The following is a 23,134-nucleotide window of genomic DNA, read 5'->3' as shown; positions in this document are numbered from 1 at the left end:
GGCTTTGGCTTCAAATCTTTGGCAGATAATCTTTTTGTGTAAATGGACCCTTACTTTGTCCTACACACAGCTCTGCTATACCAACACGGTTCACCCTGACTATGGACTATAAGATGCAAAAGCTTAATAGCAAGATTTTTTCTTGCTAAATAGTGTGTTTTATAGTCTGTTTTTTTATACCAGAAGACTCTTCTTCATTTTATTCTTTTACCACACCATCATTTTATTCAATGTCTCCTAACCCCCCCCCCCCCCCCCCCCCCCATCATATTGCACTCACAGGGGGCAATATCGCCCACATTGGGGATCAGCCTAGAAGGATTTTTGTGATTAGTAATAGCTCAATAGCCATTAAGGGGGTTTTCTTCTTGTAATGATAACTTATCTCCTATCTTTGGCGGCCGTATTGCAATGACGGACGCTGGTACATTATAATTCAGGTGGATGACGGCCCTTAATTTGTAAAGGTTCAATGAATTGATCTGAAGAGACGGTGAAAGGACGGCCAAAATTAAAACTGTTCACGAACAACTTAAAGTAACGGCCGCTGTTCGCTAAATAACGGCCGCAAATAACGTCATGAGCATTAATTAAAGTGCACATTATTCTATGCACTGTGTGCACTGGTGTTCCTATTGACTTCAATGGGAATCATTGAAGAATGAAAACAACGCCCGTTATTTTAAATAAAATTGGCGGCTGTTATTTAAAGGGGGAAAAAAAGACAGTGTGTGAACATGGCCTCAATCTGTATATCAGATCTGTACAACCCTGAACTTCTATACAGCGAGTACATGGGGCAGCATTAAGGCGAATCTCTCAGCTTTATTTAATGGTAAGAGCTGCGGACACCCCTGGAAAGCTGCTCAAATTGTTGACCATGACATACAGGGCCGTCCACACCCTGTCCTCTCCATATATCACTGACCTGATATCCCACTATCGTCCCTCACACCACCATCGATCCTCCAGTGACCTCCTTTATTTACCTTATTCATGTAATGTGTTTTGATCTTGTTCAAAAATCTTCTTTTACATTTGTAAAGGGCCAAAGGGGTGTGGCTAAGATGCTCAAGTGCCACAGGTAAGCCAATGCCAAATGTGTGGGCGAGACAGCAGATGATTGTTCTGCCAATTGCTATGGCACAATGGGGGGGGGGGATTTATTAAATATTTCTGCCTGTTTAATGTCAATAACCAGGGAGTTTTTACTCTAGTTAGGTCTCCCCGAGTCCACTAAATCTACCAAAACTTGCATAAGATGCAGCTGAAATCTCACACCTGTAAATAAAGCCTTTGTTAATACACTGATCCCCAACTACCATCTCTCCAGCTGCGGACGAACTACAACTCCCAGCATGCCCTTGCCCTGACAGCCAGAGGCTAGGGGGGTTACAGTGGTGACCATATACTTTGAGGTGGTTGTTGTTGACATAATAAACCATTGTTATTTGTTGTATTTATAAACATTGTAACCAGTGAGATTCTTTGTTTCCTTCTACACCACGTGGCTTCCCAGCTGGTCAGGCACCACAGATCCCAGCATGACTTTGCACATTGTGGTAAATCTAATCCTGCACTTACTAGTGTAACACTCCCAGCACGTGACTACAACGCTCAGAGGACACACAATAGATCACATCACATCACATGGGGCTTTGTCTTTTGGGTGACATAAAAAAAAAAAATTCAGACAATTTTCAAAAAGAAAAAAAAAGAAAAAACTTAAAAAAAAAAGTTTTTAGTACTTTGTAACTTTTCCAAGCTTAGAAACCTAGATTTAACCCCTTGCTCCCCTCTATGTGGCTATTGCATCATGGTATGGATGGTTAGAGCATGGTGGGGTGTAGCACAGCAGATAGGATGCTGGCTTGGTGGCTTGTATTGATTGCACACTTGTCTGGTTGCTGGGTGGGACTGACTGTCCGGGATTTAGGCGGTTAAACCAGTTGTCTGGCGGTAACTGAGTGTCTGCCTGTATATGCTAATGTAGGTCAGCGGGCGGCGCTAGGACTGGCCCGACGCCCTCCTGCAGCCAGAGAATAAAGTGCACAGGGGGTTATTGTGGAGCCCCCAGGACAGTGAGAGCAGCTCATCCTAGCAGACATGGTCAAAGGGCGACCCAGGAGAGACAGCATGATGGGCACCAGCTCTCAGGGCTCCCACATCCCCAGGTGCCCCCTGACTGAACTGCTGGGCACTCAGGGGCAGGACATGGGGCACATCACCACTTTCCTGGACAATGTGCAGATCTTGCTGGAAGCTGCCAGTTACCTGGAGAGACTGGACCAGGACAGGAAGAGTAAGTGGCATGAGGGGGGTCAGGGCTGGTGTGGGGGGATTTGGGGGATCTACAGTCCATGGGGCTGCGAGGAGACAAAGGCTTGAAGAAGAAGAAGAAGAAGAAGGGGGGGGGGGGGACTAAGTGCAGTCTGGGCTATTGTGAGTCTGGTGCTAGCCTGGCATGAGATGGCATTGTGCCCTGTGCATGGTGCAGGGCCCTGGATGCTCAGGACTAGGAATGACTTCTCCTGCAGGAACCTGGAGAACTTTCCTCATTTCTTCTTGTTCTTTTATGTTCAGACAAAGAGCAGACACTTCATCCCATTGTTACCAGCCAGAAACTGCCAGCAGCAGGCCGGGCACCAGCACTGAGCATGTGTGCCACTCTGTATGGCAGCTACACGTGCATGACCCTAGAGATAGATATGTGTGTATGACCCTATAGATAGATAGATATGTGTATGACCCTATAGATAGATAGATATGTGTATGACCCTATAGATAGATATGTGTGTGTATATAATCCTATATGTGTATTACCCTATAGATAGATAAGTATGTGTATGATGGTATATGTGCAATGCTGCTGCATGCATGGTTGTTATTCTATTGTACAGTATATATGTTGTTGTTGCATGTGCTTGATGTTACTATCTGTTCCCATACTCTATATCTGCCTCTTGCCAGCAACCAGTGCCTTTTATTGTTCTCATGCTTCCACACTTGGCACTACTCCTATATGTCTCTGTACTGTATATAATGCACTGCTCCATCATATATGTGTAGTGTATATAGTGCACTGCTCCATCATATATGTGCACTGTATATAGTGCACTGCTCCATCATATATGTGTAGTGTATATAGTGTCCTGCTCCATCATATATGTGCACTGTATATAGGGCACTGCTCCATCATATATGTGTACTGTATATAGGGCACTGCTCCATCATATATGTGCACTGTATATAGGGCACTGCTCCATCATATATGTGCACTGTATATAGGGCACTGCTCCATCATATATGTGCACTGTATATAGGGCACTGCTCCATCATATATGTGCACTGTATATAGGGCACTGCTCCATCATATATGTGCACTGTATATAGTGCACTGCTCCATCATATATGTGCACTGTATATAGTGTCCTGCTCCATCATATATGTGCACTGTATATAGTGCACTGCTCCATCATATATGTGTACTGTATATAGGGCACTGCTCCATCATATATGTGCACTGTATATCGGGCACTGCTCCATCATATATGTGCACTGTATATAGTGTCCTGCTCCATCATATATGTGCACTGTATATAGTGTCCTGCTCCATCATATATGTGCACTGTATATAGGGCACTGCTCCATCATATATGTGCACTGTATATAGTGAACTGCTCCATCATATATGTGCACTGTATATAGTGTCCTGCTCCATCATATATGTGCACTGTATATAGTGCCCTGCTCCATCATATATGTGCACTGTATATAGTGAACTGCTCCATCATATATCTGTAGTGTATATAGTGCACTGCTCCATCATATATGTGCCCTGTATATAGTGCCCTGCTCCATCATATATGTGCACTGTATATAGGGCACTGCTCCATCATATATGTGTAGTGTATATAGTGCACTGCTCCATCATATATGTGCACTGTATATAGTGCACTGCTCCATCATATATGTGCAGTGTATATAGTGCACTGCTCCATCATATATGTGCACTGTATATAGTGCACTGCTCCTACATGTCTGTGTACTGTATATAGTGCACTGCTCCATCATATAAGTGTACTGTATATAGTGCACTACTCCTATATGTCTGTGTACTGTATATAGTGCACTGCTCCATCATATATGTGTAGTGTATATAGTGCCCTTCTCCATCATATATGTGCTCTGTATATAATGCACTACTCCTATATGTCTGTGTACAGTATATAGTGCCCTGCTCCATCATATATGTGCACTGTATATAGTGAACTGCTCCATCATATATGTGCACTGTATATAGTGAACTGCTCAATCATATATGTGCACTGTATATAGTGCACTGCTCCATCATATATGTGTAGTGTATATAGTGCACTGCTCCATCATATATGTGTACTGTATATAGTGCACTGCTCCATCATATATGTGCACTGTATATAGGGCACTGCTCCATCATATATGTGCACTGTATATAGTGTCCTGCTCCATCATATATGTGTACAGTATATAGGGCACTGCTCCATCATATATGTGCACTGTATATAGTGCACTGCTCCATCATATATGTGCACTGTATATAGTGCCCTGCTCCATCATATATGTGCACTGTATATAGTGTCCTGCTCCATCATATATGTGTAGTGTATATAGTGTCCTGCTCCATCATATATGTGTACTGTATATAGTGCACTGCTCCATCATATATGTGCACTGTATATAGGGCACTGCTCCATCATATATGTGCACTGTATATAGTGTCCTGCTCCATCATATATGTGTACAGTATATAGGGCACTGCTCCATCATATATGTGCACTGTATATAGTGCACTGCTCCATCATATATGTGCACTGTATATAGTGCCCTGCTCCATCATATATGTGCACTGTATATAGTGCCCTGCTCCATCTTATATGTGCACTGTATATAGGGCACTGCTCCATCATATATGTGCACTGTATATAGGGCACTGTTCCATCATATATGTGCACTGTATATAGTGCACTGCTCCATCATATATGTGTACTGTATATAGGGCACTGCTCCATCATATATGTGTAGTGTATATAGTGCACTGCTCCATCATATATGTGCACTGTATATAGTGCACTGCTCCATCATATATGTGCACTGTATATAGTGCCCTGCTCCATCATTTATGTGCACTGTATATAGTGCACTGCTCCATCATATATGTACACTGTATATAGTGTCCTGCTCCATCATATATGTGCACTGTATATAGTGAACTGCTCCATCATATATGTGTAGTGTATATAGTGCACTGCTCCATCATATATGTGCACTGTATATAGGGCACTGCTCAATCATATATGTGCACTGTATATAGTGCCCTGCTCCATCATATATGTGCACTGTATATAGGGCACTGCTCCATCATATATGTGCACTGTATATAGTGCACTGCTCCATCATATATGTGCACTGTACATAGGGCACTGCTCCATCATATATGTGCACTGTATATAGTGCCCTGCTCCATCATATATGTGCACTGTATATAGGGCACTGCTACATCATATATGTATACATTCCCCATAGAGCCATGCATGAGTGGGGTTTCTTGGCAGACGTAATGCTGGTCCTGCACGTGTCATCACAGCACAAAGAGCCCTCAGTGCCCGGAGGAGGGTGAGGCAGGTGCCCCTGGGTGTGACCATGTGACTACTGCACGCCCAGCTTTGGTAGAATTTTCAGGGATTATACTGCAGGGTCCTAATATGCAGACCCCCAGAGAGGGCCGCATGGAGACCAGATGGATAGTACAGCAGTGAGCCCCAGCTTGTGGCATGCTGGGAGTTGTAGTTTAGTAATTGCTAGAAAGCCACAGGTTGGGGGTCACTGTATTACAGGATAGTGCACCCACTAATGTATCATGGCCCCTGCTGGAGGATGAGACATGAAGCAGATAAGGGGTTAATCCCAAGTCACTTTATCACTAGCTGTGCACTTGCTGTTTACAGGCATTGTGTGTGAGCTGCTGCACGTCCCCAAGCCATGTTTACTGCTCCCCAGGACAGCAAACATCTCCAGCCCAGGTCAGGGGGGTGAGGGGTGCACAGTACACAGACCCCTCTGACCTGCACTCACTGCTGGGGTGTATCTGATCACTGCTGGGGTGTATCTGATCAGTGCTACCATGTATCTGATCAGTGCTACCATGTATCTGATCTCTGCTATCATGTATCTGATCACTGCTTCCATGTGTCTGATCACTGCTATCATGTATCTGATCACTGCTACCATGTATCTGATCACTGCTACCATGTATCTGATCACTGCTACCATGTATCTAATCACTGCTGTCATGTATCTGATCACTGCTATCATGTATCTGATCACTGCTGTCATGTATCTGATCACTGATGTGATATATCTGATCACTGCTATCATGTATCTGATCACTGCTATCATGTATCTAATCTCTGCTGTCATGTATCTGATCACTGCTATCATGTATCTGATCACTGCTGTCATGTATCTGATCACTGATGTGATATATTTGATCACTGCTATCATGTATCTGATCACTGCTGTCATGTATCTGATCACTGATGTGATATATTTGATCACTGCTGTGATACATCTGATCACTGCTATCATGTATCTGATCACTGCTATCATGTATCTGATCACTGCTACCATGTATCTCATCCCCGTAAATATTATAACAATAAATACTAAATATTCTTTGGAGTTGGTTCCAGGATGCAGAGTTTATGTCCAGGACCCTGAGGGGATACAGACATTGCAGGGACAAGTCCTCCCTATGTTCTCCATCTGCACCTGTAAGTTAACCCCTAGTCAGCCATGGCAGTGACTGCAGCTGCAGGGACCCCCGCCCCCTCCTGTCTGATGTGGTACAAAGACCCTGTCTGTCCCAGCATGTGGCCACTGGTGCAGAGGGCTTCGGCCTCCCTCACAGGGTCTTGTCTGCTTCATTATATGGGGAATCCTTCTAGATATAGATTTGTCTTTATGATTATTATTTGTTCAGTAAACGTTCTGAAACTTTGCAGCTCTCTGTCCTTTCCAATATAATAATAATAATAATAATAATAATAATAAGAGCCACAGGATTCTTATTGTATCTGGTTTGGGAAAGTACAGGGTCCTAAGAGGAATCTCTCCTAGGGACATAGTTTTACACCCCCTCCAAGACTATCTTTATCCTATCTATCTATCTATCTCCTATCTATCTCTATCTATCTCCTATCTATCTATCTACCTATCTATCTCCTATCTATCTATCTTCTATCTATCTATCTATCTATCTATCTATCTATCTATCTATCTCTCTCCTATCTATCTATCTATCTATCTATCTATCTATCTATCTATCTATCTCATATCTATCTATCTATCTCTCTCTCTCCTGTCTATCTCCTATCTATCTATCTATCTATCTCCTATCTATCTCTTATCTATCTATCTATCTATCTATCTCTCTCCTATCTATCTATCTATCTATCTATCTATCTATCTATCTATCTATCTCATATCTATCTATCTATCTCTCTCTCTCTCCTGTCTATCTCCTATCTATCTATCTATCTATCTCCTATCTATCTCTTATCTATCTATCTATCTATCTCCTATCTATCTATCTATCTATCTATCTATCTATCTATCTATCTTCTATCTATCTATCTATCTCCTATCTATCTATCTATCTATCTCCTATCTATCTATCTCCTATCTATCTCCTATCTCCTATCTATCTATCTCCTATCTATCTATCTATCTATCTATCTATCTATCTATCTATCTATCTCCTATCTATCTATCTATCTATCTCCTATCTATCTATCTCCTATCTATCTCCTATCTATCTATCTATCTATCTATCTATCTATCTATCTATCTATCTCCTATCTATTTATCTATCTATCTATCTATCTATCTATCTATCTATCCATCTCCTATCTATCTATCTATCTATCTATCTATCTATCATCTATCTATCTATCTATCTATCTCCTATCTATCTATCTATCTCCTATCTATCTATCTATCTCCTATCTATCTATCTATCTATCTATCTATCTATCTATCTATCTATCCATCTCCTATCTATCTATCTATCTATCTATCTATCTATCTCCTATCTATCTATCTATCTATCTATCTATCTATCTATCTCCTATCTATCTATCTATCTATCTCCTATCTATCTCCTATTTATCTATCTATCTATCTATCTATCTCCTATCTATCTATCTATCTATCTATCTATCTATCTATCTATCATCTATCTATCTATCTATCTCCTATCTATCTATCTCCTATCTATCTCCTATCTATCTATCTCCTATCTATCTATCTATCTCCTATCTATCTATCTATCTATCTATCTATCTATCTATCTATCTCCTATCTATCTATCTCCTATCTATCTATCTATCTATCTCTTATCTATCTATCTATCTATCTCCTATCTATCTATCTATCTATCTCCTATCTCCTATCTATCTATCTATCTCCTATCTATCTCCCTCTTATCATCCATCTGTATTGCTGATTCCGCATGGAATGTTCGGTGTGTCCCCCCGGTGGTTGTCACTCTGTGGCCCCCATCCTCCTGCATTATTCAGCAGCCTCAGGTGCACACAGGCGGCATCACACGACCTGCACTTCCTCGCTGCACACATGGTTTCCACATGGAGCCAATCTGTGCTTTTCTATTGGCTGTCTGTCCGGAGAGGCGGGGCCAGGAATTAGCTGTCCACCAGTAAGAGGAGAGCAGGCGCTGTGATGTCACCGGTTGCCGGGCTCAGGGCTTAGGGGGCGGGCTCAGGGCTTAGGGGGCGGGCTCTGATTGTTCTCAGGGCTGATGACATCATCCCCTTGTTTTAAAGAAACAGCACTTATTTACAGTGGACAAAAGATTGTTAGGGGGGAGACCACTTCTCATTGTGTTTTGTTACAATGGAGTGGGAGGATAGGGTTCTGTACACATTGAAGCATTGTTAGGCAGGATGAGCTGGGGACAGGCTTCAGGAAACTGCATGGTCTGTCCCTGCTAGGAGAAGTATTTTTAAAAATCAAATGTAGATAGATAGATAGATAGATAGATAGGAGAGCAATTAGGAGAGAGAGAGATAGATAATAGATAGGAGATAGATAGATAGACAACGTCTTTTTAGCTCTGTTTAAAATGACGTCCGTTATTTTAAGGCTAAAATAACGGACGTTATTTAGCTGTCTGGCCTCCCCTTAATGAAATGACGGCTGCTGGTACATTATTCTAGTTTGGTTACTAATTGTCCCTTAGTTGTGTCTTAATTGAAAAGTCCATTGAATTTAGTAGTAAAAACGGAGAAAGATAATAAAAAACCTCCGCTGTTTGCAAAAGACGTCCGAAAATAATGATCATGTTCATTATTTTGCCGGCCGCGGTAAAAACGTCCGTTATTCAATGCATTGTGTGCATTGGACGTCCGCCTTCCCATTGACTTCAATGCATTGCCATTGCAGTCATTTAAATCTCGGCAAAAACAGACGTTATTTTAAATATCAAAATCATCCGCCTTTTCTTTATTTTTTAAAGTTGTGTGAACATAGCCTAAGGCTATGTTCCCACAGTGTATGAGACCGGCCGTTCCGTGACCAGTCTGGGACACGGAGCGGCCGGTCTCTGAAAAGATCATCCCGACCAGTACTGCAGTAGCGGCCGGATGATCTTTATGACCGTAGAGTTCTGATGCGGGCGCATCCGTGCACGCCCGCATCAGAACTCCTACCGCACACTATGGAGCGAGCGCCGCAGCCGCTCGCTCCATAGAGTGCACTGACAGGGTTTCTGCGGTCGCTATTCACTGAATAGCGGTTGCAGAAAACTTACATGTCAGTTGTTTGCGGTGCCGCTTGGAATCCCGGCCGGAGTGTATACTATGTGTATATGCTCCGGCCAAGATCCCATAGAAGGAAAGGCAACGTATACTTTCATAATCACGGCCGTTGTACAACGAAAATATACGTTGTGTGAACATAGCCTTAAAATGTCTAAAGTTTCTATAAATAAAGATCCATTTCTGTTCTTCTCCGTATATCCCCGGTCCCTGGCTGTAACTGGCCACTTGTTATAACTCAGCAGTGGCGGCCTGGGCTGACATATCAAACTAAAGAGGAAGTTCTATAGAATATTTAGGGGCAGGGCAGACGTTTCTGTTTTTGCTGATGATGGGCGCTAATACAACGCTCCATCTGTACCGGGGGCCGGCGGTTACACATAATCTGGCCGTTCCTCTTTTACAGACACGTCCTGACCCACTTGGGATAATAATTTGCCGATTATCACTGTAGCAGCCGGTGCAACTTTCTCCAGAACTTCCCCTTGTGCTCAACTTCCCAATTTGTCATTTTAAAATTTAAAAAGAAAACCAAAACGATCTGTTTGGTTGCCCCTCAGATACAGGTATATACAGGGTATATACTGTAGATGTATACAAGGGGGGATCCCAGTAGGTGCCGGATCAACTCTTAAGGCCCTATTCCACCGGACGATTATCGTTCGCATAATCGTTAACGATAAACGATCCAAACGACCGCTATTACGAAAGACCTGAAATCGTTCAGCCATTTACATGGAATGATAATCGTTACTTATGATCGTTCTTGCGGTCGTCTTGTCATCGCTATTGCGTCCGTCACTACTGCGAACGACTTCTTATTCAATGCGAACGATTTGCGAACGAGCAAAGATAAAAATAGGTGCAGGTCTTATTAAATGGTCAACGATTTCTCGTTCGGTCGTTAGTCGTTAACTGCTATTCAAACAAACGATTATTGTTTAGATTCAAACGATTTAACGATAATCTGAACGATAATCGTCCGGTGGAATAGGGCTCTTACACGTCCTACAGCATTGACCTGCATAAGATGGGGCATTGCTCTGCTGCATGGATGTAGGACATAACACATTACTGTCTATCCAGCACTACTATGTGGGCTCTAGGATATATGGCGCTATGATTCTTACCTCTATTGCTGCCTAAGCTGCTGTTTCTGTTGTTAGGTAGTGAGTATGGGGCCCTATGACTTCTATTTACACACCTGGTGTTGTCTCTGTCTAATGGTCCCATATAGATATTTGAGAAAACCTGACCAGGGATACATTGTACACATTATATAAACATATATTCTCCTGAAATAAGCAGCGCCATCGGTGACTGACGACCACTTCTCTGCCCTCTTTTCTATATAGTTTACAACAAGCGCCTAGATTCCTACCATTATAACCAAGCATGGGTTGTCGTCGCCATCAATGGTTCCCTTGGACCCCATAGAAGAAATGGTTGGGTCCACTCAGTCGTCATTGTGCCCAAGTAAATGACTGTAATAGATGGGAGAGAGATTGTCCAGTGTTGACCCTTGTTGTGGCCCTTACGATAAAGATGGGGCCCCCTGGCGGAGCCTCTGTCCAGCCCTGGTAACCAGCAGAGTGAAAAGTACAAAAAACAAAACAATGAAAAGTATAAAAAAAATAAAAAAGTAAAATATGAAGTAACGGAAAATCTAAATAGGGACAATAAAACAAATAATAATAATACAATGTTGCAATTATTGTTGCAGAACTTGATACAATGAGCCCTTCTACATCCAGAAGAGGTTGGGTAGATGGTCTGTGGGCAGAGTGTGGCCCCTTCATGCTAATGACCCGGCCTGTCTGTGCCATGTGACATCTGCATATTTATAAGCTCGCCCATTGACAACGAGCCCTTTTGTTTCCATAAAAAAAAAGAAACTTCTAGCAGTGAGAGAGTTAAGAATGTGTTGAATGCAGAACGGAAAACTACAACTCCCAGTGATCCTTGCAGCTCGAATTGCCTGGGACCAGCCCTCTGCCTGTGCTGCAAGAAGTAAACAAACTCTTATCTGGCTGTCAGTGCAGGGAGGGCAGCTCACAGTCCAGGTCCCTGTGCTGCTGCAGTCAGGACCACACTGCTCTTTTATTTCCTACTATTCCTTCTTTTTTCGCTCCCTCCCCAGGAACATTCCTCCCAGCCCGGACCCCCGCTCCCTTCCTCCTGCACTGCACCCTCCTCTGCCCTGCTGTGGCCCAGCTCTGCTGCAAAAACTTACCCGGCCCTTTAACATCCCTGCAAACAGGATTCCATTTTTTTTTTCTTTTAAATTTTTTTTTGAAACTTTTCTCTTTTTTTAATTTTTGCATGAAAAGAATTAGCAAATTTTTTTTTAATTTAAAATTTAAACATTTTTGGATTCTGCTCATTTCAATCATTATGGATTGCATCCGAATGCTAAATATCCAGAGGCTCCTAGATGCTGCTGAGTATCTGGATAGAAAAGAGCGAGGTAAAGAGCGACGCGTTTCCCACTGTTTGTTTGTCTTCTTTGCATTTCTGCATTGCATTGCAGGACGTGTAGTGTGCATGCAGCTCTGGTTTTTTTGCATGTGTGATCCCCACCCTGTTGTTGTGTATGTGTGTAGGGATCAGGCCTGAGTGCTGGACAAGCCCCTGCATGCTATACACAGAGCTGGGGATAAAGTAGTGGTTGTCTATGAAGTGCTCTATATATATATATATATATATATATATATATATATATATATATATATATATATATGTGAATGAGGAGCTGGGCTTTATTTGAGGTTACCGTGTGCCGGGTATGAAGCGACGCCCCAGATGCCGCCACGCTTGGCACCCATGCCAGCGCACAGATCACTATGTTTGTACAAGGTGGATGGGGCAGAGTTGTGATTGTGAAGTTCTAGGAGAAGATTGGAAAGTATTCACACCCGGCAACAGGAAGGTCATGCAAATACCTGTGTGTGTATACAGTGTAGTGTAGTGTCACTTTTCTGTTGCATATTTATTTGCATCAATGTATCATTTATATAGAGGACAACATCTATACCGTACAGGAAAATTCCTTTAAAGGGGTTGTTCACCAAAAAAAACAAAACATTCTTTCAAATCAACTGGTGCCAGAGATTTGAAATTTACTTCTATTAAAAAATTTCCAGTTTTCCAGTACTTATCAGCTGCTGTATGTCCTGCAGGAAGTGGCGTATTCTCAACAGTCTGACACAGTGCTCTCTGCTGCCACCTCTGTCCATGTCAGGAACTGTCCAGAGCAGGAGAGTTTTTCTGTGGGGATTTGCTGCTGCTCTGGACACTTCCTGACATGGACAGAGGAGGCAGTAGAGAGAACTGTGTCAGACTGGAGAGAATACACCACTTCCTGCAGGACATACAGCAGCTGATAAGTACTGGAAAATTTAAGAATTTTTTTTTTAATAGCAGAAAATTTTAAATTCTTGGCACCAGTTGATTTGAAATAGAAAAAAAAGGTTGATTGATATAAAAAAAACACCAATAAGAGAACAACAAGTCCCAGCAGCACTGGTGTCATTGTTATGGTACAGAAACTTACTTTTGGATTTTCTTTCTGCAGAATGTGAACACGGCTACGCCTCCAGCTTCCCCTCCAGCGACAGCTCGGACCTTCACAGGCTAAAAACGAGAAGGTTAAAATCCAAGAGGTGTAGTAGTCTAGGAAGCAGCACAAACAGGTAAGACCCCATATTGTGTAATGAATGGGGGTCACACCTGTGTAAAGGGACACCCCCAAAGTGACAGCATGACTCCTGCAACTCAAGCCTTCAGTTCTCCCATACTTCACCCCTATACAGAGCTCAAGTCCTGATTCTGCTGACGTGTTGTTATTGGAAACCGTCAGCAAGGTTGTCTCACAGATTTCTTTACTTGCACTTCAACAGAGTAATGTAAAGAGGATAGTTCCAAAAGACACTGAACCAGCAGGAAATGGTGGGAGATATTAACTTTGCATCTGCAGAATAGCGAGTGCAGCTCTGGAGTATAATACAGCATGTAACTCAGTAATCTAATGTATGTACACAGTGACCCCACCAGCAGAATAGTGAGTGCAGCTCTGGAGTATAATGCAGGATGTAACTCAGGATCAGTAATGTAATGTATGTACACAGTGACCTCACCAGCAGAATAGTGAGTGCAGCTCTGGAGTACAATACAGGATGTAACTCAGGATCAGTAATGTAATGTATGTACACAGTGACCCCACCAGCAGAATAGTGAGTGCAGCTCTGGGGTATAATACTCGATGTAACTTAGGATCAGTAATGTAATGTATGTACACAGTGATACCACCAGCAGAATAGTGAGCGCAGCTCTGGAGTATAATAACAGGATGTAACTCAGGATCAGTACAGGATCAGTAATGTAATGTATGTACACAGTGACCCCACCAGCAGAATAGTGAGCGCAGCTCTGGAGTATAATACAAGATGTAACTCAGGATCAGTAATGTAATGTATGTGCATCGTGACCCCACCAGCAGAATAGTGAGTGCAGCTCTGGAGTATCACACTCTGTAAAAGCTGTAGTGCTCAGCAGTACTGGCGTCCATTAACGTTTCCTGTTTTGCTGGCTCTCAGTGTGACTATATTTGAGCCGCTCTCGGGGTAAGGTATTTCAGGCAGGATATGACATCAATGGCCACTAAAATTTAAGAGTAGACAATGCCGGGCAGAGTTGTCTCTGTACTTGATGCAGCTTCCAGAAATAATGGTCGCCGTCCCCCAGGGATTTGGCTTTTATTGCTGGATATAAAGGTTGTATCTGCAGCGGGAAAGAAACAAGGATTTCCTGTTCTTATTTGGGGTCTTTTGAGGAGTCTTTGTAAGAGAAGAAGGTTCGTGTAGTTGTGATGTAACATTTGAGGAATCATATGCAGATATATAGAGATGTAGCAGAGCTGACTTAAAGGGGTTGTTCATTAAAAAAAAAAAATCTTTTAAATCAACTCGTGCCAAAAAAAGCCAGAGAGTTGTAATGTACTTATCAGCTGCTGCATGTCCTGCAGGAAGTGGTGTATTCTCTCCAGTCTTACACAGTGCTCTCTGCTGCCACCTCTGTCCATGTCAGGAACTGTCCAGAGCAGGAGAGGTTTTCTATGGGGATTTGCTGCTGCTCTGGACAGTTCCTGACATGGACAGAGGTGGCAGCAGAGAGCACTGTGTCAGACAGGAGAGAATACACCACTTCATGCACCACGTACAGCATCTGATAAGTACTGGAAGACTTGAGATTTTTTAATAGAAGTTAGAAATCTATATAAGTTTCTGACCCCAGTTGACTTGAAAGAATTTTTTTTTTTTTTGGGGGGGGGTGGGGGTTGGTGAACAACCCCTTTAGGCTCCATAGAAGGGATAACCTGCACTTTTTTGCTTTTTCACAATGTCCCATTTGCAGCAGGAGGGTTAAATGTGCAGTAAAGTGATTCCAGATGGGAGATAATCTGTATCTACATTCAGCCCAGAAAAACCCCAGCCCCTGGTGATCTCGATTTTCCGTTCTGCTGTGGAGGCTTCGGGGGGCAGTTTTGGCTGCGCCATCTTGGACCCTGTGACCTTATGAAACTTCAGTGGTCCCAGATAGGGGGGGAGCCGGAGTCCTGGATTTTATGACTCCAGAGGGGGGATCCACGCCGTCACCCTGGGGCGATGATATTTGGGGCCAGAACATGAGCGCTGTGTCTGGCAGTAAGCAGCTTACATCTTCTCGGGGCCAGTTCCTGTTATTCTGGGTCTTGTGGGGCTCGTAACCTCAAGTGAACTTCTTGTAACATACAAGACGTCCTGAACTACAGACAAGACCTCAGCACTAATACATCAGGGTTAACTCTTAGTATCCGAGGAGTTTGACGTATCTAAGCCTGGATACTGTCTGTCACATAGATAAGCCAGCCACCAGCAATACTGCCTGCTGTGCTGCTGTATCTAAGCCTAGGCAACTGTATCTAAGCAAATTGTATGTGATAGTACCTGCTAGGCTACTGTATCTAAACCTATTATGAGTGATTGTGTCTGCCGAGCTACTTTCTGATATGCAGTTGTATCTAAGCCAATTGTGTTTGATAGCACCTGCTGAGCTGCTGTATCTAAGCCTATCATGAATGATTCTGTCTGCTGAGCAACTATATCTAACGCAATTTTGTGTGATACCGCCTGCTAGGCCCCTATATTTAAATCTATCCTGTGTAATATTGGCTACTGTATCTAAGCTTATCACTTGTGTACTGGCTACTGTATCTAAGCCAACACATATGATATTGTTTGTCAAACTAGTGTTGATATTGTGTAATACTAATAAGATACTGTATCTAAGTCTATTATATACAAGACTGTCTGCTGAACCACTTTATCTAAGCCCATCCCGTGTGATACTGTCTGCTGAGCTGCAGTATCTAAACCATCTGTGATACCATTCCATCTGCCAAGCCAATATACTTAAACTTTCTAAAGTATCTTTATTATTTAAGGCTATAATGTGTCATAGTTTGTTAAGCCACTGTATCTAAGTCTATTATATGTGATACTGTGTATTGAGGCACTGTATCTAAGTCTATTATATGTGATACTGTGTATTGAGGCACTGTATCTAAGTCTATTATATGTGATACTGTGTATTGAGGCACTGTCTAATACTAACTGCCAAGTTATCTATATAAGCCTATCTACTGATACTGTTTGCTAAGCTGCTGTATCTAAGCCTGTCATGTGTGATACACCATCACCTTACTAACTTTTGACTGGTCATATTATTAACTACTTTTTTTTTTTTCTTTTTCAGATCGACGCACAACGAGTTAGAGAAAAATCGGTGAGTCCAAAATTTTACATGTAAAAACTGTAAGGAGAAGGGGGGTCTGCAGCTGCAGGGTTCCCCCACACCTCCTCTGTACCTGACTACTGGGCAGCCATGTTGGTTGTCACCCAGCTTTCCTGGGAACTTTCCGGGGACTGGTGTGTGAATTCTAATCTGACAGTGAGAAAGTCTCTGGTTCCAGCCCTGACATAGAGACTGAGGCCTGTGCTCTATGCTGGGAATGCAGGGACTGTGGGGTCCGCCCGGGGGGAGTGAGGACTAATGGAATGTGGGAGGCTGAGGGGGACACGAGGGTTAAGACGGGGGCACAGGATTTATTACACACTCCCTCCATCCAGTGATTTATTACCATCCTATCCTAAACATAACAAGCTGCTTATAATTACCATTATGGGGGGGAGTTATTATAACTGGAGAGACCCCCTCCCCTCCACAGGACTCTATTACCCTGTGAAATTATTTGTTTTTGTTTCCAAAAAGTTTTCATGTAGAGTGAAGTAGCATGGGGAGGATGTTAGTGTCGGGGAGGCCGGAGGCGTTCAGCGCCTCGTACCTCATTGTTAATATTTGCTGAGCCGTCTGTGTCGTTTACACAATTATCTCTGTGCTGAGGCAACAGAGGACCTTAAAGGGGAAGGTCACCAAAAAGTATTTTCTTTCAAATCAACTTGTGCCAGCAAGTGACAAAGATTTGTAATTTACTTCTATTAAAAAATCCCCCGTCTTCCAGTACTTATCAGCTGCTGTATGTCCTGCAGGAAGTGGTGTATTCTCTCCAGTCTGACACAGTGCTCTCTGCTGCCACCTCTGTTCCGGTCAGGAACTGTCCAGAGTAGGAAAGGTTTTCGATGGAGATTTTCTGCTGCTCTGGACAGTTCCTGACATGGACAGAGGTGGCAGCAGAGAGCGCTGTGTCAGACTGGAAAGAATACACCATTTGCGGCAGGACATACAGCAGCTGATAAGTACTGGAAGAATTAAGATTTTTTTTTTTTTAATAGAAGTAAATTACAAGTCTCTGGCACTTTCTGGAACCAGTTCATTTGAAAGATTTTTTTCTTGGGTGAACAACCTCTTTAATAATGCAAAGTAAAAGTTATAATATTTGCCCGCTGCGTCCATTATGGGACTGGGCATCATCCCTGTGTCTCCTATGGTCATGCACCCCCATTAGACATGGGCTGTACCCTGATGCCCCCATATATGACCCTGCTCTGGCACACTCTGTACAATATGACTGTGCACTACTCTCACCGTGATGCAATGCAGCCGTCTCTCAGTAAACAAAGACAACGTTTCTGGAGAACCCTCGAATGTAGAGAGCGCTGCCCTGCGGCTCGCTTTGTGGTTTGCTGCCTCATCTCTCTGAGGTTTTATGTTCTGTAAGCGATTAAAATAGAGTAAAAGAAGATGAGAATGGCTCATTACAAGCCCTGCAAGTACTAGAGTGCTAAAACATCGTATACCAATCGTATACCCAGCTCTTCCAGGATTAAAAAAAACATGGCCTCTTTCTTCCAGAAACAGCGCCACCCCTGTCCTCAGGTTGCCTGAGACATTACAGCTTAACTTTTTTGACTTCAATGTAACTAAGCTGCAATTCTGCACAAAAACTGAGGACAAGGGTGGCGTTGTTTCTGAAAGAAAGCAGCTGTGTTTTTCAATCCCTTGATAACCCCATCAAGTGGGGATATGAAGAGCGACCCATGCTGTCCTGCATTACACAGATAACTTATAGATTTGAATGGGCACCATGCAATGACTCACTTCACCTGTGGTGGCGCTGTAAGGGAATTGAACACTTACTGACACTTTCCCCCACATTTTATAGTTGATTACTAAGGGTTCCAGCAGAGAGAAACGTTGTGTTCAGCTTAGTGTACTTATTAACAAGTAGAGATTGTCCAATGCGGAGACCCCCTTTAAGACTGGTGACGACTATGGGAGCTGTGATGTCAGTCATATTGGTTGTCACCCAGCTTTTCCATTTATTTTCACCAGATAATTTGACATTTTTGGGTGGTTTATGTCACTTTAAATGAAGCTCTAGTCAGCAGTTTGGCGGTGAGAGGCATTTGGCAGCATGGAGTGTGATATGGGCAGGCCAGGCGTAACATGGGCGCCCCGCCAAGGGTGTTCTGCACAGATAAAGACTCGCTGTGAAATTCAGTTCCGGGCCGGTGACAACTTTATAGATTAATACAAAATGAAAGAGAATGATGGACTGGTGAGAATAGGCTGGATATACACGAGGATGTTCAAGCTTAATAAAGTCAATCATAATTTATATTCAGCTATTTTCTTATCTTAGGAGGTTATTTTAAAGGGGTTCTCCAGCAAAAAAGTATTTTCAAATCAAATGGTTTTAGAAACTTAATAGAGATTTGTAAATTACTTATATTCCTGTACTTATTATCTGCTGTACGTCCTGCAGAAGGTGGTGTATTCTTTCCAGTCTGACACAGTGCTCTCTGCTGCCACCTCTGTCCATGTCCAGAGCAGCAGCAAATCCCTATAGAAAATCTCTCCTGCTCTGGACAGTTCCTGACACGGACATTTTTTTAACCAGAGTCCCCCTTTAAGGAGGTTTCCTTTCCAAACATTATGCAGTGTACCCTCAGCAACCAGACTGTCAGATTTCATTCTTTTATCAAGGTCGTTGCTGGATTAACACACCCTGCTGAGAACTAGGGAGCCTCCTGTCTCTCATCCCATCCTAACATTCTTTATCCCTGCAATATTAATCTGATTTTTGTAAAATTATTTAGTAACCAGATTTTTTTAAATTTTTTTTTTTTTTTTTAAGTAGCGTCCCTTTAAACAGGTTTTAAGTATCGTGCATTGTATCAAAGATGACAGCGAACCTTTGGCCTTAGTTTCTGTAATGTTGGTTTGAGACCCCCGGGAGAACCCTTGTGACCTATATATATATATTCTCATTTACAGGAGGGCCCACTTACGACTCTGTCTAGAACGACTGAAGGACCTTATACCCCTAGAGCCTGACAGCAACAGGCACACCACCCTGGGACTACTTAATAAAGCCAAACTGCACATTAAGGTATGGACAGCGGGTATCGTATATACATTGCATATAGCCAAGGGTGTGGTTATAGGGGGGAAGGGGCGTAGAGGATAAAACTGGCTCCTGGAGACTCTTATGAGCTTAGGAAATTAGAAGTTAAATCCTCCTCCGAGATGGGGGTCAAGTGGTGCCTGCTAGAGATGAGCGCAACTCAAGCATGCTGTTGTTCAGCATTTGATTACCGTTGGCTGCGGCCCTAGGGTGTCTGGGAAAGCATGGATCCAACTTGACCAGCGACCAGTAATCAAATGCCGAACAATTGGACTTGAACGTGGTAGACTTGCACTCATCTCTGCCTGACAAAATTTTGGGCCAGTGAAATTAGGCAAAGTTAGGGCGTGAGTATGATCTTGGGGGTGTCTCATTGTGTTCATAATGTCCTTTATGTTCCTGTAGAAACTTGAAGACACGTCACGGAAGGGCCAACATCAGCTGGAGATGTTGGAAAGGGAACAGCGGTTTTTGAAGAGGAGGTTGGAGCAGCTACAGGGCAGTGGGGAGCCCGAGAGAGTGCGGGCGGACAGTGTTGGTTCCAGCATGTCGTCTGACCGGTCTGACTCAGAACGAGGTAAGACGGGTGACCATTCTTACAAGCTAAAAGGATACTCCCATCTTCTATTACCTAGTATTTGTAAGTTCTCTCAACTCAAGTTGACAGAGGACTCCCCTAACAAGGTCTATAGAACACAACCCCTCAAAGTAACATCAACATAAAGAACAATGACGTTACTAGTCCCAACCCAGAGACCCATGGACATGAAGTATAATCTAGTGTTCCTGTGCCGGTGTGCAGCGGTGAAGGTTGGGGGTATTGGCATTAGAAGGTCACCATTATTGATCTTCATATTCTTTTTCTTCCACAGAAGAGATCGAGGTCGACATCGAAAGCACAGAATTCTCCCATTTGGAAGTGGACAGTTCTAGTAGCACCAGCATCAGTGACCTGGACGACCACAACAGCCGGCAAAGCTTGGGCAGCGATGAGGGATATTCCAGTGCTAGTATCAAGCTGTTATACCACTCCTAAGTCCAGGGCTCGCGGCAGTGGATTGGACTTACTGCCCACGCTCACCAGAGGTGCACACTTGGATTCAATCAATATTTTTGTTCCTTTAATTCTCCAGTCACGAATGGAGTTGGAAAGTCGTAGGGGATTTTTTTTCTTGTTTTGCTGGACCAAAAGCCTTTGACCAGCCTCTCATTCTTCTCCTCTTCTCCAATTGCATAAGGGCATTCCCCGAAGATCACTCAACTCCTTCAGTGGTGGAGGTCATTACAACGAGCCAAACTTTTTTAGCACAACTTGAAGACCTAGCGACAGTGTTACGTTTTCCATAAAGATCTAAAGCTTTGCAGATGACATTCATTGTCACACGTTCTTTGCCTTATTTCGGCATGTTTGAAGACTTTTATACAAACTTACCATGGAATGGTGTAAAACAAAAAACAAAACAAAAAAATTAACCCTTCCTCGAGGGAGTGTTCTCGCTTCTGGGTCTTGTAGCACCCTTCATTCCGGAAAACCAATTGCTATTCTGTAGTTCCTTCCCAAGATGGTCTTTGATACTCCTTCAAATCTACCAGCAAAAAGTTTCTTCACTTGCATCAGCCTCAGGGCAAGTTTCCAAAAATATTTTTATCCAGATGTGGCAAACGGATACCATCTACTGCAGTGTATGAAGTGTGTAATATCCACACCTAGTGACTCTGATGTGCATGTTGACCAGGGGATGGCGTCACATCTGGATGCTTCATTGATGGCCGAATTACTCTTTCCAATATTCTAATTTTCATCATTATTAGAGTCCGGCAAAATTACCAGCCCCGACATGGCCTTTAGTTACAGCATGCATAGAGCCAGTGGCACTCGTTATTCTATACCAGCACCACCTGAGCCAGCCCTGCAATCAAAAAGCAGTTTATAAAGGGGTTCTCTACCTTAATATAGCCAAAAAAATCTGATTACTAGTGCCGTGCAGACAGGTTGCCTGACTACTATAGTTGTCAGAAATACCTATGACCCATCCTGGCACTGTGTAGTCACTCGAGACGGCTGCAGTAGTCATGACATACCATTCACCATCTCGGCTTGCGTTACTAATTAGATTTTTTTTTTTTTTCAAAGCTAAATTTAGGCAGAGAATTTCCTCTCAGTTCTTCCAATCCGTTTCATGCATGCAGTTATTTCATTTCATTCGCTTCACTGGCATATCAAAGGGTGACAAAAATACACACATTGTTTGGTCGTGTGCCCCTTTAAACTGTAAAATTTCCGCTCACTGTATCAGGATACGACCACTGTACAGTCTTCAGCATGTACTATCTTTGAAATTACCGCACCAAACTTGAATCAGAAGGACCCCTTTAATTTATTAAGCTACTGGGGGGTTATAAATGCACTGATTGTTGACGTTTAGAAAACTAATTGTAGCTCACGGTGTAAGGTCACTCGGTGTGCGGCTGCTATTGTATTAGGAAAAGTACGTCACACTGTCTTCTAGACAAGTAAATGTTCAACTTTGTAAGTTGCGCGACATTGTGATGCGTTTTGTTTTTTACATCTCAACGGGAGGCGAGATGAAGCCTGTGCGGGTCCAGTCCCGTGCCCTCAGTTCCTTCTGTCCGGGCCTTGCCCTGCAGCAGTGTTTGTATGACCATTGTATTAATTTTATTCCCCTTTTACTTTGCAGGGTGCAGGGAATGAAGCGGAAGTTTTGGAAAAGTTTACCAAATCAAAATAAGTGGGGTATTAGGGCCTTTACAGATGGTGGTTTGGGGTTTGGCCACCATAAGATAGCTCCATAAATATAAATGCTCAGAAGAACCCAATGTGCACTATTATATAAAAAATTTTTAAATCCTTACTGTTTTCTGTATACAGCTCCTGCGCAAATCTATGTGTCTCCATAGTTTCAGACTATAAACAAACCCTGTGTAGTCTGTCCCTGCACTCGTGTTAGTCCACCCTCTTTTTAATAACCTATAGGTTGTGGAAGAGGACCAAAGAAAGTAACACCTGACTACAAGGTTTGTAGTCTGTAACCATGGAAACACATAGATTTACATAGGATCTGCATATACAACATGGTAAGACATTTTTTAACCAAGATTATTTGCAAAATAAGTTGTTTGCAAAGTATACGCTCCTTTAAATGGGTATATGCCGCAAATATATTGAATATTATTTTGTGACTCCTGACACCCCATTCTGTTCGCGTCTTCCGAGCAGTATACATATAAAGCCCCCTAGCTGCATATTTTTTTTTTTTTCTTCATTTATGACTATTGGTCATTTAAACTGAATTCTAGTGTGGGGGAGGGTGAAAAAACAAGATTTGCGTAAAAA

At 42.8% G+C, this 23,134-nt stretch overlaps 1 protein-coding gene across 2 annotated transcripts; it reads left to right on the top strand.

Moving 5' to 3' along the window:
* The first annotated feature begins 2,066 nt into the window (after positions 1-2,066).
* MXI1 (MAX interactor 1, dimerization protein) lies at positions 2,067-23,134 on the top strand. Of its 2 annotated transcripts, none has more exons than XM_069979802.1 (6): positions 2,067-2,302; positions 13,450-13,567; positions 16,668-16,697; positions 19,650-19,764; positions 20,185-20,356; positions 20,652-23,134. In XM_069979802.1, exons 1-6 carry the CDS (start codon positions 2,107-2,109, stop codon positions 20,813-20,815), a joined length of 795 nt encoding a protein of 264 aa, XP_069835903.1. In that variant the 5' UTR covers positions 2,067-2,106; the 3' UTR covers positions 20,816-23,134. The 2 variants fall into 2 exon arrangements, with proteins under 2 accessions (XP_069835903.1, XP_069835904.1); XM_069979803.1 differs by lacking the exon at positions 2,067-2,302 and adding an exon at positions 11,921-12,342.

This window comes from Dendropsophus ebraccatus, chromosome 8, assembly GCF_027789765.1.
Source record: "Dendropsophus ebraccatus isolate aDenEbr1 chromosome 8, aDenEbr1.pat, whole genome shotgun sequence".
Lineage (NCBI taxonomy): Eukaryota > Metazoa > Chordata > Amphibia > Anura > Hylidae > Dendropsophus > Dendropsophus ebraccatus.
This window is presented reverse-complemented; position numbering and strand designations above follow the sequence as displayed.

What these genes read in the sequence shown, in the direction of transcription:
- MXI1 (XM_069979802.1), top strand. Translation starts at nt 2,107, where the DNA reads ATGGTCAAAGGGCGACCCAGGAGAGACAGCATGATGGGCACCAGCTCT. An exon ending in CTAGGAAGCAGCACAAACAG is followed by an intron (nt 13,568 to 16,667) that starts GTAAGACCCCAT and finishes TTTCTTTTTCAG; the next exon opens with ATCGACGCACAACGAGTTAG. An exon ending in AACGAGTTAGAGAAAAATCG is followed by an intron (nt 16,698 to 19,649) that starts GTGAGTCCAAAA and finishes TCTCATTTACAG; the next exon opens with GAGGGCCCACTTACGACTCT.